Below are 18488 nucleotides of genomic sequence, written 5' to 3'. Positions count from 1 at the left end.
TTATGAGAGAATATTCTTAAAAGGTAATTGATTTTATTTAGCAAATGAGTACTGCCTTTGCCATTTTCTTGGTCCAGTCATAACGCAGGATCAACAGGGGTTGCAGTTCCTCCTGCTTTTTAAAGACATTTCTAAATTTCATAGCCAGTTTTGAACTGTAATGATGAGCCTGGGTGCCGAATAATTAATTTCTGATTTGACTTGACGGTTTCCCTTTTCAGCCAAATTTATTGGGCTTTTGGAACCAATTTTGCTCACTTTAATGGCATCTACACAAAATCATTTCAAAACATTTTGCAGAAAACAAAACAAAACAACATCAAAAAATCTTTCTTGAGAAAAACAAAACAAGCACAACATTTTCCAATTCGACCCCAGGTATGTACCCTTCATTTCCTAATGGGGTTCAGGATCCTGAGCAGTAAACAACGTCAAGGAGAAAGGTCTAATGTGTCATGTACGGATATGTGCGCGCGTGCGGGTTTTCAATGATAACAGAAGGCCGCAGGAGCGTGACCCCTCGTGACCTCTGCAGAGCTGCTGGCATTAAGCTGTTTGTAAGGAGAAATAACATTTGTCTCCTGCTGTGTGTGTCAGTCAGATAAGCCGTGACCTCACACACACCTGGGCAAGACGCCTGTCTCCTTCTCTGAGGTGAACTTCACATGCTTCAACAAAGGACTGTTTGTGAGAATCTACATTAGCAGCCTGACTCATGCATACACAAACACTCCCACAGAGCATGCGTGGAGCCTTCTTTTATGTGTTTACACAGAGAAATTCAGACAGGAAAACTGTTACAAACAGACTTATTTATTTTATGGTCAAACAAGAATTAATATAGTTTTGGGCTTTTTTGATGTGGGCTGACTTTATCATCAAAAATTAGCAACAACTTTGGTAATGGAGACAACCATTCAACCAGTTTGGATGTATTTTGAAATGAAAAATTATTAATAATCATGATGTTTCCTCTATATTTATTTATAGAAGCTGTCCTGTTTCACAAAGTTCCCTGAAAAGACCATTTTCCTGACCAAACAAACAAGACAGAGGACGCTGATACCAGCTCTCCCTCATCATCAACTTGTTGCGTCCATGAACTGAAACATCACTACACGAACTAACGCGCGCCAAACACACACGCATACAAAAAACTTTTACATATTACACATGCCCACTCTTGCACCTTCTTACTCTCTCTCTCCTTTTGCAGGAACACGAACACAGTGGGTGTGTTTTTGGCTTGTCTGAAGTCCTGGCCTCTCTCCCAGACCCTGAACCGTATCTCTGTTACTGCTGCAGCCAAACAGTTTAGACCACTGGATGTGTACTGGTATCGATTTCACACAACAAACATCGCCCATTTGTGTCTGAATGTTTATGTACAAGTAGCCAGAAAACACCCGCGCACACACACACACACACACACACACACACACACACACACACACACACACACACACACACACAGAGCTTTGTCAGGGCCTCACACAAAAGACAGTTAATGGCTTGTATGTGGAAAGAGAGTAAATATGTGTGTGTTTGTGGGAAAGGTCTCTTTGTGTGTTTCTTGACAATTTACCACAGTGGGGTTTTTTGGGGGGGCCAGATTAGTGGCACTGTGTTAGGATTTCTACTAAACGACACAAAACATCAACAACAAAAAAAGAAGAAGAAGAAGAAGAAGAAGAAAAAGCCAGAGACAAGGCGAAAACTGTGGTATATCCACAAAATGAGCCAAGCAGAAAGCAAAAACCCTGATGCAAAAGAAATTTAAGACTTAAATTAGAAAATGTAAAACATTTACTATATCTATTTTTTTTAAATGACCTGAAAGAAAAATAAGTGATCAAAACAGCCAATACACAACCAATTCCTAAAAAGTTGTTGCACTGTGTAAAATGTAAAAAGAAACAGAAAGCAACTTGTAAATGTGACTTCTAAATCTCAAACCCAAATTTTATCCGAGGTTAAATTTACAATTTTTATTTGCAATACAACACTAAAACATATCAAAGTGTTAAATCTGATGGCAACAATGTACCTCAAAGACATTGGGACAGGACCATGATTACCACAGTGCAGGACCCCCTCCTCTTTTAACAACAGTCTGCAAATGGGTACTGGGGAGACCAGTTGCTGGACTCTTCCAAGAGTAATCTTGTCCCATTCTTGTCTGAAATGCAATTTAAGCTGCTCAGCAGTTCTGGATCTTTGTCGTATTTTTTGTTTCATTGTGTGCTGAATGTTTTCAGCTGATGAAAGCTCTTAAATGCAGGCAGGTAAGTTCATCACCTGGACTCTTCTGCTATGAAGCCATGCTGTTATAATAGATGCCGCAAGCAGTTTTGCATTGTTTTGATGAAATATGCAGGACCTTCCCTGAAAAAGACCCCATTTGGATGGGAGTATATCTTGCTCTAAAGCCTGTATAACCTGTAACCCTTCAACATTGACGGTGCCATTCCTGATGTGCAAGCTGCAGATCTTTAGGCATTAATGCAACCTCTAAGGCTGATAACAAGCTGGCTGGTCCCTCTTCTTTTAGCTGTGCAGTGAACTGGGTTCACAGACAGTGATTTGTGTTTGTGAAGGCTTGCAGTGATTTCCATGATGGGATCATGCCTGTTTTTAATGCATTGCTGGCTGAGGGCTCGAAGACCAAAAGCATCCAATAATGACTTTGAGCTTATACTGTACCTCGCACAGAGAGATTCCTTCTGATTCTCAAAATGTTTGATGATATTATTAACTGTAGCTGAAGAGATATTCAAAGTATTCACAGTTTTAAATGGAGTAACATTATTCTGAAATTGCTTGTAGAAGCATTTTGTTTTCCAGATTAGTGAACCTCTGCCTCTCTAAGACGCTCTTTTTATAGCCAATCATGTTGCTGACCTACTGCCAACAAATCTAATTAGTTGCAAAACGTTCCTCAGGCTGTTTTTTTTTAGTACCACTTACTTGTCCCAGTCTTTTAATGCCCCAGTCCCAACCTTTGAAATCTTTTGCCTCCATAAAATACAATAAGCTAACATTTTCAGTAAAAAAGGAGAAGGTTAAAAATGTCGCAGTTGAAATTTTTGATGACATGTTTTGCATGTTCTATGAATAACACGTCGGTTTATGACATTTAGCAATCACTGCATTCTGTTTTCATTTACATTTTACACATCATATCAACTATTTTTTGGAAATGGGGTCACATATTGGATATAAATAAAGTATGTAAAAGAAAAACCTTAAAAGAGCAGAGAACAGGTGAATTTCAGACTAATGGGGCTCGTGTTTTATGTCAGGATATCCACAGAGGGCCAGAGGGAAAACAAAGGGAATGTGGGAAAGACTGGATGAGAAAAGAGTGTAAATGGGAGATGTGGTCAGAGATAAAGCGAGACCTGCAAGTGCGTCAGAGTGATCCAAAGAGATACAGTGACTCACAAAGTATCACATGTACACACAGACACAATAACATATGGACATGTGGAAGGAAAAAAAAGCAGGGGAGTGGTTCTGTGAAGCCCGTAAACGCACAGAGTGTTTATATGTACAGTTTAATTTCACAAGATTTTTTCTTGAAAAGTCACATTTTTGGGGAATTTGACTTCTTTACACCAGGACAGTGGATTTTAAATCAAACCATCAAGATATGACAGACGTTTCCAATTCTGGCACTGTTTAAAGATAATGATTGTTTTAAATACATGGATGACAATAAATATGCAATCAGTGACCGCCTGAAGTCTAGAACCTACTGTGAGGTTTCTCTTTTGCAGCATTTGGCTGAATCTGAGCAGAAGTTCATCCTGCTACTTCTATCAGCAGTCACATTATCAAACAAACACTAGTGACCCGGTTCCCCTTGCAGCCAAACGTGCCCGTGCCACAACATCGCCTCCACCTTGACAGATAACGTGGTACGCTTCAGATCATTAAGTGTCTTCTTTCCTTCTCCATATTCTTCTCTTCCCATCAATCTGGTAAAAGTTAATTTGGTGCAGTTTTCAGAACGGTGCCGGCTCTTTTACAAGTTTTCTGGCAAAGTCTACTCTGACCTTCCTGCTTTTCAGTGTAATCACAGATTTGAATCTGATTTAAGCCCTCTATGTTTACATTTATGTAGGCATCTCTTGATTGTAGACTTTGAGGACTTCCTCCTCAGTAGTGTTTTTGACTTGTTTAGTTGTTGCGAAGGACTTTTCTGAACCAAGGACATAATTATACTGTAGTTCACTTTGGTCATCTTCTGTGGTTTCTCAGGTCTTTTGGTGTTACTAAGCTGGTCAATCCATTCATTATTTTAAAAATTGGTCCAGATTGCTGATTTTGCAACTACTAAGGTTTCTCATTTTTTGAGGTTATCCAGTCAAACAATCTCCAGTCTTTCCGCCTTCTTCATCACCACATCTTGGGAATTCAGAGTACCAGTGAACTAGTTCAATACTTGGAATCGACTTCAGATCTTTTATCTGCCATTGTCATAGAACAATGAGGGAACAGGTTTTACTCGGGCATGTAGCTGCTTGTCAGTCAACTGTCCACATTTAAGCCTCTGAAAACAGGTGACTTTGTATCACATGAATATGCAGAAAGACTTCAAGCAATAGCTTTCTTTGAACCTCTTGAATTAAAACTGAAAGTCTACTTCTTTACATGGTTAGTGTGCGGGTTTTTATGTAATGCAGCATTGTAGAAATATCTACAGACCTAACTGTAGATGGCTGTGTGTGAGTGATCTGCGTAAAATGAATCATCCAGATTTATATTGTTTTCTAATCTCAGCTGACTTTGGCCTATACATGAAGCAGTTACTGCTGCAGTAACCGAAAATGATCAAATTATATCAAATTATAATGAAACAAGGTCTTCAACTTTACAAAAAAATACAAGTGAAGACAAATAATAAGCTAAAGATGTTATCTTGAAACTCCGAAAACATAGTTCAGTTTACACAAATGTTGAGGTGGTCCTCAAATTCAGAAAACTTCAAAACCGCAAAATATTGCAAAGTAAAATCTGACAATTATAACAATATCATTGAAGTGAACACGTCGATCCTGAGATTAGGCCTTACTTTTCCTTGCTTTTTCTCCCTTCTCATCTTTGAAACTCTCACAATATCAACCTAAAATCCTGTGTTGTATATTCATTTAAATATATGTTTTGCTTATTTCCTACATGACATACAATTGAGGCTAAAAAATGTAGGTTATGATCTGGCAGGAGCAATAACATGCCAGTGTATTAAAAAGATGTTCTTTTTAGGTAAATCTCACAGTAATAGCAATCGTTTTAGGGCATATCTAGAACACACACTGATTTTCCCATGAATCCCTTCATTATATATTATCATAGCATCAGTTTTATGTTTATTCACCCCTCTGACATGCGCTGCCATCAGTGCTCGTGCTCAAACTCTATGACAGATTATCTTCCATATAGTGAAAGATTAATTTTGCATCTTTCTGGCAATGTCAGAGGTCACATCTGTGCATTATGTGGTTATATTTAATCCATGTCAGAGATGTACACATTCATCTTGAAATCTGTGTGAGGAGGTCACACTGTGTATTTGCTAAAGGAACATTTGCTTTAGTGCAAAGTACGCCAGGAATCTGGTCTCAACCATTCAAATGGTGCTGCAGTCAGTAAATTCTGAGTTTGAAATGCTTAACCTTGTAAAGCGATGTCGTTTCAAATGAGAGCTGACAGAAAGAGTCGTACAGTAAAGAAAAAGGAGATGAAGAAAAGAACAGATCAGTGCTGCTATTCGAATATGTACATTTTTCAGCAGCTAAAAGAAAAGTATGGTTTGTAAAAGGCTCACATTTATGAGCCACAGCAACAATAATTACATCTATTAATGGTGTAGCATCAGTACACTGTGGGAGGCTGACACACACACTGGGGTGTGTCCGTGTATACAGGTTCATGCCTGGATTTCTGCCCGCAACACTTCATACTACATCCTCTCTTTTTTTAACCCTCACCAGGTGTTTTTGTTGGTGAGAAACTGCTGTGTGGGAACAGCAAGTGAAGAGTGTCGAACAGACAGGCGAGATATTTTACATATTAGAACAATACATTAAAAACATACATACATGGACCATATAGTAGAATACCAGGTCTAAGGTAAATGAGTAAAGAGCCAAGTGTTATGTCTAAATGGTGTTTTAGCTGTTCAGCAGATATCCATCCAATTATGTTAAACAACTAGGGCCTGCTCAATAAATTTGTATTGTAAGTCAACGTGTAAATGTTACTTTATACCGGTTGTTGTTATCCATTCTCCACAATGCTACTGAATTATAGAGGAGGGATAACATTCTCTGTTGCCTGGCAGTGATGTCATTGGCCAGCGGTGATGTCAAAGAGGGATAGTAGCACATCTAAGCTATGAGCTGTTCTGATAACGTACGACAGCGGTCCCCAACCTTTATCGCGCCACAGACCGGTTTATGTCCAACAATACTTTCACCGACCGGCCCTTTAAGGTGTCACGGATAAATACAACAAAACAAAACAAAACCAGTGCCGGTACCAAAAAAAAAGGAGATTTATTCATAACACACGGGAAAAGACCCAGGGAAACAGAGTTAACGATAAAAATGATTAAAAACTAACGCTAAAAACTGCTAAAAACCCTGAAAACCATGAATTTCACACCTGAGCCTCAAGTCTCGCGGCCCGGTACCGGTCCATGGTCCGGGGGTTGGGGACCGCTGACTTACGACACACAGTACCTGTTCAAGTATATAATGAATAACAAAAATTCATGTAGTGAGGTGGAGAGTGTGTGTATCCCTATGAACTATGAAGCTGAAAGTCATGACATGTCCAAGATGGTAGACGTAGTCGCAGGCTTATATATGCATTTGCACTCATAAACAGTCAACTGGGAGTCCATAACTGCCTTACCTTTCTTTAAGGAAGTCTACCACTCGTTTGAAGTCGTCAATGCAATATTCTCTCTTCATATCCATCAGTACGCTATCAGAGGCTGACTGCACGGGAACGTGGAGGAAGGCATAGACGCGTGGATGATTCAAAATCTTGGCCATCTCCTAATGACACAGATGGGAAAACATTAAGGAGGTAACATTATTATAACATGCTGATTTTTGAATGTTTAATTTGTCGGTGTGACTCTATTAGTGATTGTGGATGTGCTATAACAGAATAGTGGATTTCTAACAAGTTGTGTCTTAGGGCGAGAGATGGGAGACCTGTTCTAAGTGTATCCCATCTCTCACAGCGCTAACACAGAGAGAGGTTACGTCCACACCTCCGCATGGCCAATTAACCCATCATGAAGCTACACGAACATACAAACTTCACACAGAACGTAATGTCCATTAATTAATGATTCCATGACACAGATCAACACCTTAAAAACTAAAACATGCTAAAGGAGAAAAAAAGGAAATGTGAAGGCTCACTGAAGCGTCTGGTGAATGACAGCTGCTGGCTTTGAATAAAATAAAAGTGCCATTAACATTCCTGTCTCTTCCTGCACTCTTTTCACTCCTGCACTCCTTTCAGAGCTTCTACAATACACCGCTTACATCCCTTATTTATTTATTTTTTGTATTTTTCCTTTTCATATTGGAAATTTAAAGTCCTAAGAGTCAAGGTTGCTCCCGTAGGGCTTCTTTATGTCTGGAAAGTCAAGAGCTTTTACTGAAGAATGCAGGTCCTATTTTCAGATCAAAACAGATTCAGAAGATTCTTCATTTGATTTTATTTAAATAAAAACCCTCTATCCGACAAATCAAAAGAATATTTCTGCCAATACACAAGGCTAAGTCCACAATCTTATATGAGAAATGGTGAAAAAAATATTAAATTGGGGGGGGGAAATGCCCAAAAGAGTACTTTTTGTATCAAATTATTTTGCTAAGATAAATTAAAACCATCATAATCATGTTTTCTGTGCACATACATGTATTTACAAGCAATCTAAATGCTTTTACAGGAATTTGAAAAACTGAATTCACCAGGAGCAACACTCAAGTATAACATGTACCCCAACTCTAATACTTTTAATAAGAACACTGCAGTTCAATGCACTACAGTAATTAGGGGACTTTGCAAGGTTTTTTCTCTTTTCTTCTCACTTTTAATTTCCTCAGTAATAGAACTGGAGAGAACACAGATGTCAGATTTTTCTGATGGACATAATCAGGATGCTATCATCACCATGCTAATCACCATAAGAAGGCGAAAAAGAAAAAGAGAGGGGAGGAAGAAATGATTTAATGATTTCCTACAAGAACGTACTGATTGCAGTCCGTCTTCTCAATTAAGATCTATTGTAGAATGTGCTCGCCTTCTTACGCAGACATTAAAGCATATGTGTGCATGAACACACACGGGCGCAGCTCAGTATCAGCGCCACGGGGGGTTGACCGCTGGAAGCTCCAAATTAGAAAGAATTAATTTGGTTGGAAAAAGGAGCTTGATTGGTGACAGAAATCAGGCTACTGCATGTGTCTGTAAGTGTGGGAGTTAGTGTGTAAAAGAAAAACCATGAAAAAGAACACGTATTTATGTGTTTTTAAATGTATTATGAACCAGAGTAAATAGCAGAGTGATGGATTCATAGTGCCTCTATTTCCTTGTAGATCCTTCATTATGTATACTTGAAATTTCTGCTGTGAAGCTCTTTTAGAGTCCAAAACCATCGATTCTGACACCAGAAGCAAAAACTACATGCGAAGTCTAGAAAGAGGGATATTCCACATAAAATATGATCAATTAATTTTGTACTACAGTAATAAAATATACTTCAAATGGTAAGGTTCTGTTGTGGCAATACATTTTAAATACTAATGTAGATGTACTACTATTGCAACAATGTATCCATGTGGAAAACATGGGCCTCTTCTCTGTGTGTGCCTTTCTAAAGTGTAACCTTTTACCTCTGACAGTCTCTTCTATTATTAAGTTACAATCCTCTAATGCGGTTTTCCTGGCAAGCAGAAGTGACCTATAAGATCAGACTAATGATGGCTATCAGAGAGAGGGTATTTATTAATGCACACTTGTGTGCTTTGAAGAAATATACGATGTGTAGTAATGTGTTTCTTTTGAATCAGAAAAAAAAAACTTTAATAACCACTAAGGAAATTAGTAATTATTAAAGGGTTACAGCTGCTCCAAGACAATAACACTAACAGACTGAACTAATTAAATAATACAATATATTACAAAGTTTGCAAAATATAAGAAATAACTGTAATATATACAAATAACTGTAACCTATAAAACCTTGTCATTTGTTATTTTACAGTAGAGCATGTGCAAAAGGGTGTAGCTACTGCAGTGTGTAGTGTGCATTAGATGGAGGAGCTGTACAGGGAGATGACTTCCTGTGTCGTTCAGTGGTGCATTTGGTTAATACCAAACGTCGCACTTCATTCAGTCTTCATGCCTACTATCTATCCCGGAGCTTCCCCTAAATTAACAGTATTGCCAATTACCAAAATCACTCTTTATGTCTCTGTAATGATTCATTCACTAGTATGTAAAACTCTTTAATCAAAATTATATGTTTTAATGCTAAAATCTAATTATTGTTGCACGAATTTTCAAATTTGCTGTTCTACAAAAAGTAGTTGGAAAAAAATGTTAAGAACATTATTATTTTTTGATTAAGATGCCAAATTATGGTTATTTAATTGCAGTCCTGAACAGGAAAAAAGTTGTTTTAATGGCTGAGCGTTATGCTTGATTAATTTCTAACTTCTCAGAGGAATCTAGGGTGTCGGCTCAAATGCGGGTATGAAAATGTAAATTTGGCTTGTTTACTCACGATATCGTTTTTGTTAAAACTGGCAGATATTGACTAAAAAAAATTGTGGTGTCCTGTTTTTATGACAGCTGGTCAAATACAGTTGTTAAGAGTATGCAGCTGTATGTAGCTGGGTGTCAACATAGTTTCAAGTTACATCACTCACATGGATCATTTATCATGCACATGACTGTGTAATAGAGATCTGCAAATGATGTTGCAAATCCCAGAAGACTTGAGGATCTTTAATATTTCACAGCTACCAATACTAAAGTGTAAATGATGCTGTGATGAGTATGCAATAGGCAGGTAAAAAATGTTTTTAAAAAAAAACAATATAATGTTCAATAACTACGTGCTACCTTGATATTGATCATCTTTAGAGTTATGACAGTTTTTAGGTCAAAGCAAAGCTTGTTTTCTTTCTGTTTATGCAGGAATATTGCAGTTGCAGTTCAAGTCTGTACTGAAGTTTTTATACCTCACTCACTGTAGAAGTGACACACTCCTAATTTGCATGTTGGCTTCATTTCAACGTGGCTTATTTCACTTCTACAATGGCGATGATGTTGTATTCCAAAAAGTTTGCTTTTCTCTTAATATTCCTGACTACACCCTCATTTATCCTGGTGTCATGTAAGGGTAATCAAAAAGGATGTGCCATTAATTTTAGTTTGAGATTTATCAATCACATATCCTCAAGTTACAATCTGGGATCCTTCAAATGTGCCCAAGCAAGGTTTTATGATCAGTCAACTGTAAGCCATTTTTGTGCATTTATATATTTATAAATCAGCCTTGACCAATACGGTTTTTGTTCTTTACCCCAACAGGTCTTCATCTGCAAAAAAACACAATCTTTTCATCTCTGGTTGATCAGCGCAAATAGACACACGAACCCAGAAAAGATCGAGTTAAGTGGATTAGCTCAAAGGATCTGATATCGCCCCCCTCAAATCAGATATCACTTAAAAGAAAACATATGTGGGGGGGAATGGGAGAGGTGATGAAAGTCGATTTAGCTCCAAGCAGCCTCAGCACATGACTACAGACGTTTTACAACAATTTCCCAGAAAATATGCTTACTCTAAACTTTGTACTTTTCTTTTCTTTTTTTGATAATTATGTTTGTGTTTCTTTTCCCTCATCCTTTTCATCGTTCACTCTCCCTTCTTTTTTGTGTTTGGTACTTGAAAGATGTATGTTTTGAATACTGTGGGTTTCAAAAATGAATGTTTCTTACTTTCTGTCTAAGCAGGCTGCTGAAAGTCAGGGTCAACTTTGTTTGAATGAAGTCATCTCTGTCTGTATAGCTTGTGACTGCAAATATGTTATTAATCAAGCATATCGCACAAAAATGAGATAAATTCTAAACTCTGCAACCCAAAAGAAATCGACCTTAACTTTTCAAGTGAAATTCGGTTGAAGTTCGTCTGTAAATATGGCCTCTCTCAAACTCTGATTTAAAAAGAGAGAAACATTTGAGAAAAACATACATGGTCAAACAGGCCAAGAGGGATCAGTTCAATGTAATTCAGTCTCCTTGGGGCAGCGGGATATTGTATGCGTTATTCATTGCACAGCTTAGAGGAGACACAAAGAGTCAGATGTGTTTAGCTGTGAGTATTTTTAAGGGAGCACTAACTCAACGCATCCTACACATATTCAAAAATGAGAACTTACTTATTCACTAATAGCAAATGTTGTTTGCTATAATAGCAACATTACGTTTGACACTTCAGAAAATAACAGTAACACTTACTCTTACTTACTTCCTCAAACACAGTTCAAACTATACACAAAGGTGATGAAAAATTGGCTGTTCAGAAATAAACAAGCACCGACTCACAAGCATAAAGCCAGAAGAAAAATGAAAAATGGCTAATGAAGAGTCAAAATCTTCTACAGTTATTTTTGCAGCAAAAAGGTTCAAGTAATGAATGTGAAAAAATACATGCTTTACTTATTATTTGTGCCGTCTTATCATTTGAAATTGGACAGAATCTTTTAAAACTCAAAGCTTTGAAAGATGAAATCAATTCATACATTCAGATTACCAGAACCTCTAAAAACACATATGTTTTAATATCATGTGTCACCCAATGAAGTCTGTAGAGAAATCTATTCCCAGGATAAGTCAGTATGTGTGTGTACATGACCATGCACAACGACACTTCAGAAAGTGAAATCCCTCTGGTATTATACATTTTAAACACTTCAAGCTGTGCTTGATTTTCCTCGGCATCTACACCAAGCCTGCCGCACACCTCTTAGAATGAAATGTATTGCACGGTTAAAGGTGAATTGGGTGTATGTGTAGGATTTGTCATGTGCAAGTGTTTTCTGTGACTGTGACAACCTTTGTTTTTAAGGGGACATGCACAACAAGTCACCCAAAAATACAACTAAACTACAGTCTAAAGGCACAACAGAGGCACATCCGAATAGCTTTGCTGCGAACATTCATTTGGTTTAGTTCCTCTCACAAAATGCTACATTAGGCCTCTAATGTGAAGAGGCTCCCAAAGGCTTCATTAAAATGAAAATGGATTGAGAGGGTGTTTCTATACAGCTGCTCTTGAGCCCAGGTAAGAGATGGTTGTGGGCATGTTTCTGTGAACGGGTGCCCAGTGTATAATCATTAGTGTTTGTATGGGACAGACCTTTTGCTGTGTTACAGGTCTTTGGTAGTTTTTCAGGGCACACAGGGAAATGCTTCTGATATGTGATAAAGTGCGAGGGAAAAAAATAAAAAGAACAAGCAACCAAATAAAATGAAATATGAACTAAAATTACCGTATTTTTCAGATTATAAGGCGCACTTATTGATGAACGGGTCTGTTTTCATACATAAGGCGCATTAAGCGAAACAAAACAGTCAGATAAGTCAAACTTTACTCAACTCATTCTTCTTGCTTCCTCCACTTTCGTACCATTGATTCATTAATCTTGAATTCTCTTGCAGCTGCTCTATTTCCTTGTTGTTGCAGTATATTAATGACTAACATCGTATTGTGGATGGATTATCTCAGTTGTTCTCCTGACTGAACTTTGGTCCGTTTACAGGATCCTGCGTTGTGATTGCATTTGTCTCTAACCATCGGGAACCCTCACGTTAACTTCTATCGAGTGGAAAAAGAGTTAGCGTTCATCCTCCAGCTTCACTGTGTTTTTGTTATGCTAACTTAGCTGTGTCGCTAGCGATCACGTAGCACATCATTACGGTAGCCGTAGTGCGCCGATAATCCATCAAGCGGTGCGGCTTCGTAGCTTACCAAAGTCGTACTAAAACATTTTTTGACAGATTTTTTTGTGCCGTGTTCCACATAAAATCCTTTTGAGGTCAGTAAGCACAACCAGAATTAATACATAAGGTGCACCGGATTATAAGGCGCACTGCCGATTTTGGAGAAAATTAAAGGATTTTAAGTGCGCCTTATAGTGCGGGAAATACGGTAAGTGCAATGTGATGCATCTGAAAACCAACATAACATGAAAACCAACATAACATGCAACTGTTTCAATTAGATTGTCATTTTAACTGATTTTTTAAATTTTTATTTGAATTTTATTTGAATTTTATTTTTATTTGAATTTTATTGAAAGTTGTTGAACTTTAGTAAAATTCAATAAAATTAAATTTCTTTATTTTTATTTCTTTTCTTTTTTTTCATTTATTTTTCCATGTGTGTTGTTGCTGCCTGTGTTTAATTTCTGTAACTGTGAGACAACCGCTGCTGCCTATCTCAGCCAGGAATCCCTTGAAAAAGAGGTTTTTAATCTCACTGGGATCTTCCTGGTTAAATAAAGGTTTAATAATAATTAAAAAAAACACACAAAAGTCCAAAATTTTCGTTTTTACTTTATGTTTCCTTAAACTTTCAAAACTTCTAGATGAACATACACAAACACATGCAATCAATCTGTAGGTTTTTTTTCCTACTTAAAGATGTCAGACTGTGTCCTCTCTTTGAATTACTGCTGTTAGTAACAATGCATATAGATAAACAGAGACTTGTAGCATGTTCGTGACTAACATCTCATGTGAAAAAACTCCACTGGGTTATCAAGAAACGCCATTATCACCAAAGGCCAAAGATGGAAAACTCACTGGCATCACTAAGGGAGCAAATTTCACTGGTTGACTACCTACACGGAGACTATTTTCACACCTCATTTGCCATTTCTAATATAGATTATTATAAATTGCCCACACATAAAGGCTCACAGAAACACATCCACACTTATCTGCACACACACACACACACACACACACACACACACACACAGTGGTCAGATGTGGCTGTACTGTGGACAGACGGACAGATTCAGAGATGGGTAGATGGGGAGAAAGATGCTACACTCCAAAATATAAAAACTGAAGAGGGGGGAAAAATGAGGAGCGTGAAAAACAAAAAGTGGCACTGTAGAGACATTTTTACGTGAAGCTACTCAAAAACGAAGCACTGATAGCACAATGCAATCAACTAAAATGTCAGGGAGAAGTGGCCCGTGAGAGGAGATTGGGCCTTTAACTGCTCCAATCAGCAAATGGTTCTACAGGGCTGTCTACATCTGTCAAGAAAAACAGGCTGCACATAGGAAGAAATTGTGTGCTCTTGTGTGACAGAAGGAGGCAGAGCAGACGCGTTGATCTGTGAGTATTTGTGAGAGAGGGTGATCTTTAAAGGGGTAGTGGAGAAGTTGCTTGGCCTTTTCAGCTTCAATCACAGCCATTCGGTATGATGCCATTATATAAGTGCTAGCGTTCTTCAAAAGAAGAGACAGCAGGACATCATTCAGCCTGTAAGACGAACGATAAAAATACTCTGGAGACTTGGCCTTCTTCATCGCCACGCCATTGACGTGATTACCATCATCACGACTTGAATTGGAGAAAATAGACAAAAGAGGTTATGGACGAGTAATTAGGAGGAGAAAAAACAAAAAGCAAAAGGTGAAGGGAGGAGAAAAAAGATTAAAAGCATCAAAAGGAGAAAATGAAGAGCTATACTGAAAAAGAAGGAGCTGCAAGAGGAAGCAAAGAAAGAAGGAAAAACTTTGAGGAAGGAAGCTCGCAAAGACTTTCAAAAGACTTTTTTTCTTAATGACTGTCAATACTCCCACATTTATAAGTAGGACTACAAAAAGGGAAGAAAAGGACAGTGTGGAAAGGGTTAGCAGACAAGAGGGGAAAAAGGATGGATACGAAAGGGTACATAGGGAACAAGAGCAACACAAGACAATGAGAAGTTAAAGAAGACCATCTTTCCTTATGTAGGTTAATTGGGTGAGGAATTAAAGCAAAAAATATATAATTCAATTCAACACATGGACATTAACAATAAAAGGGCTGCTAGCATATGAAATTATTCTTAATACACACACACACACACACACACACACACACACCAAGCGACTGTGTCTTCCAAGTGTGTTTCTAATTATCAGTTAATTGTTATTCCCTATCATTAGGAGGGTGGGTTTTTAATTGTAATGTAGCCAAGCAGAAAGCCTACCTATACATGTGGGGGACAATTAGCCACCTCCATTAACCCCTGGTTAATTACAACCTCTATAGCTGCTTCCCACAGCACTTTTCCCACTGCTTTTTACCCCTCGTCTCTATCCCCAGGCCTTCATCCCCTTACTTTTTTACATTTCTGCCCTCATTTCATTAATCAGTGATCCCAATCATCTTTGATTGTTTGATTCAAAGTATCTGTTATGAATTTATTTTTTAAAGAAAAAAGGAAGAAAAAAAAGTTTTGTCATTTGCTTTTTCAAGGTTACCATTACCCAATTCAGCCTCTCTTTCTTCCACTGACATGTTTCTCCTCTCCTTTTTCCAACCAACTGTTTGTAATCAGGGCTGAAATTATGAATGCAAACAGGCAACCACAGCAAGAATAAGAGGACTGAAAAATAAGTCAGAAATTAAATCAATCTATCTATCTATCTATCAAGGTCAGCAATCACGTTGAATATAACATTAAAACATTAACTAGAATTTGTACAAAAGGTCCCACTTCCTTGAGTTTTATCCCTGTCATTGAAGCAAAAGTTCACATGTGATTTTATTCCCAGCAGAACATTGCTCAATAAGAATTGTGACATTGGGAAACCCGGCGTCAGAACGAGTAGGAAGTGTTCAAACACCTCAGTTTTAAGCAAAGAGAGGTTTTCCGATCATTAACTCATTGTCCCAGTAAAGGATTTTAAGAGTGCAGTGCATTACCTTCTATCATGTTTTGCAGATATTTTGTACAAAAATCACAATCAGACCAAAGCAGAACAAACCAAGAAAAACAAGGAAGTTGCTTTTCAATCTAAGTGGCTGAAAAGCAACTTCCTTTGAGATAAAGTAATCAATAAATAAAGATTAAAAGCATGACACACTGGCTCTCACTTTGTATCATCACAACACGATGCTCACCATTATGGTAGCTGCTTATTTATATCAATATTTTGATGGCTGTAATGTAGGTTTAGATGTTCCAAAAGGATGAAACATCCATGCATTTTTAGATCATGTGACTAAAAGCAAATGATGTCACACCCTTTCTTGCGCTACTTAATAGCAGGTTTGCACAGACCATCAGTTTTCTTGGTGTAATAAAAATGTAAAACTGAAGCCCTACAGTTTTTTTATAATACTAACTTCAAAGCACAACTTGTTTCATCACATACTCAGTCCAAATGTATCCAGTTTTTATATTCTTCTCATTACCAACAATGCAAGATTTAGGTTTAACAAAAATAGTCTATTTCCCAGAAAATCTGGAAACCACCAGCTGCCATATAGCAGTGAAAAAAGCCAGACTGAGTAACAGCTTCCTCCCTTAGCTGAGACTTTCTCCCCACTTAATGACCTGAATGCAGGACCTCGGGGTAAAAATGCACCACGCTTTACCTTCTCTGACAAAATTGAAACAGGGAGCTGATAACGGTTGTTAAACGCACTCATCTGGCAAATTATAACTTCAACCCTTTTCCATTATTGGTTTATTTTCAGAGTGATGGCACAGTGATGATCTGTCAATGATGATCTGTCAAAAGGCAACTTGCTTGCTCTTTCTCACATTTCTCTGGCAATGACTGATAAAAAAGGATGGACTACAAATCCCCACAGCAGCAAATTTTACAGGAATACCAAATGAAGTTGAGAAAGTCTTAATTGATGGCAAAACCCTGATGTAAATTTACAAGTCTAACTTTAATTAACTAATTAATAATCTAATTAACTATTTCACAGAATCCCGAAGTTTGCTAGAAAGTCAATAATAATGAAATAATTTAAAAGAAAATGAACTGGTTGCAACAAACAATGGAAGACCACATGGACCAGGAAACTACATGTTCATATGCGCCATCTATCCAGATAATCTGGACAATGGAAGGATTTTTTTTTAAAACACACATTGCAAACCTTTGCACTCAACACATGAATATGTTATTTAAAAAGAGGCACAACTGTCAGTTCATGAAATGCGACAGAATATAATAATGTGTTGTATCTCCAACACAAGTTAATTTTGTTTTTTAAAAAGGGGGAAAGGCAGAAAAAGATTTAAATGGCAAAAAATTCATGTCTCACAGACATGCAAATACACAAAGAAGTCAGGGCTAGAGATCGAGAGAGAAAATAGAGAAGGGTAACAATGCCCATTGTTCCATTAGAAAAGACAATAATGATTGATAAAATGAGGTTACTAAATAGGACACAATGGTCCTTAATTGACTCATTAGGGAAAGAAGAGAATGAACTAATCAGCAGAGAATGAGTGCTGCAGCTAAACTGCTTGGTAAGCAAAACAGAAAGGCTTTTAGTTTATTAAATCTAGGCAAAGCAATATTGTTTGTTCACAGAAAGAGCCCGTCAGGAGAAAAACAAAGCAGGTAAAAAGGAAGTGTCTGGAGTGTCTCAGTGTTTTACTTTTATTAATACTGATGCATTATTATATTTGATAGTACTCGTGAGTGAAATTGTGGAGGTGTTTGTGTGTACTGCGCATACCTCTAGGTGTTCCAGGATATATGGTGGATTCGTCATCCCCAGCCTTAGCATGGCACCTTCGGGAATCTCCTCCACCAGTCTCCACAGCAGCGTGGGCAGGTCTGTCCCTATGTCTCTACCGTAAGCACCGGTGTCCTCACTGGTCAACCAGATCTCACACACTCCCTCTAGAAAAGGCACGCACATATAAATATGCTCATTAACCATATTAAATTCATTAATTCATATTATATAACAGCCACCAATAACCACCATCAATAATCAAAGCAGGCTGGGTATTAGTTCCCAAGTGGGAACAGTTTACAGTGACTGTGGGTACCGTTGTACTTAAGGGAATCTCACGTTAACATTTCACTAATTTGATTAAAAATAACCTTACCTACTGAAGCTAATGAATGAAAAACATGCAGGCTGAAACCTGAGGGAGATATCTGACTGTTAAATTAACTGAATCAAGCATTCCACTTTAGAGTTAATGTTTATATTGTGTGTGTGTTAAAATATCCTTTTCATGTCTAACGACTCAGGTAAAATTATCCATGCTGCCTGCGCTATGAGGACATCGCTATCCTCCACCATGTATTATTCAAAGTGTATTTTAGCGCTACATATTTGAAACTTTCAAAACTTTGGCTAATTTGAGGTCAGAAGTTCGCTGATAGCATTCTGCAAACT

At 37.7% G+C, this 18488-nt stretch overlaps 1 protein-coding gene across 2 annotated transcripts in view; it reads right to left on the bottom strand.

Annotated features, from left to right (window-relative positions):
- cdkal1 (CDK5 regulatory subunit associated protein 1-like 1) overlaps window positions 1-18488 on the bottom strand; it is a 242918-nt gene that overhangs the window by 91722 nt on the left and 132708 nt on the right. For both annotated transcript variants that reach the window (XM_025911505.1, XM_005450542.4), the window contains exons 9-10: window positions 17814-17980; window positions 6922-7067 (exon numbers count right to left, since the gene is read on the bottom strand). In XM_025911505.1, the coding sequence (XP_025767290.1) occupies window positions 6922-7067; window positions 17814-17980 (313 nt within the window). The remainder of the gene's footprint in view (window positions 1-6921; window positions 7068-17813; window positions 17981-18488) is intronic.

This window comes from Oreochromis niloticus, linkage group LG11 (genome assembly GCF_001858045.2).
Source record: "Oreochromis niloticus isolate F11D_XX linkage group LG11, O_niloticus_UMD_NMBU, whole genome shotgun sequence".
Classification (NCBI taxonomy): Eukaryota; Metazoa; Chordata; class Actinopteri; order Cichliformes; family Cichlidae; genus Oreochromis; species Oreochromis niloticus.
The sequence above is the reverse complement of the archived record's forward strand: the minus strand, read 5'-3'. Positions and strand labels throughout refer to the sequence as shown.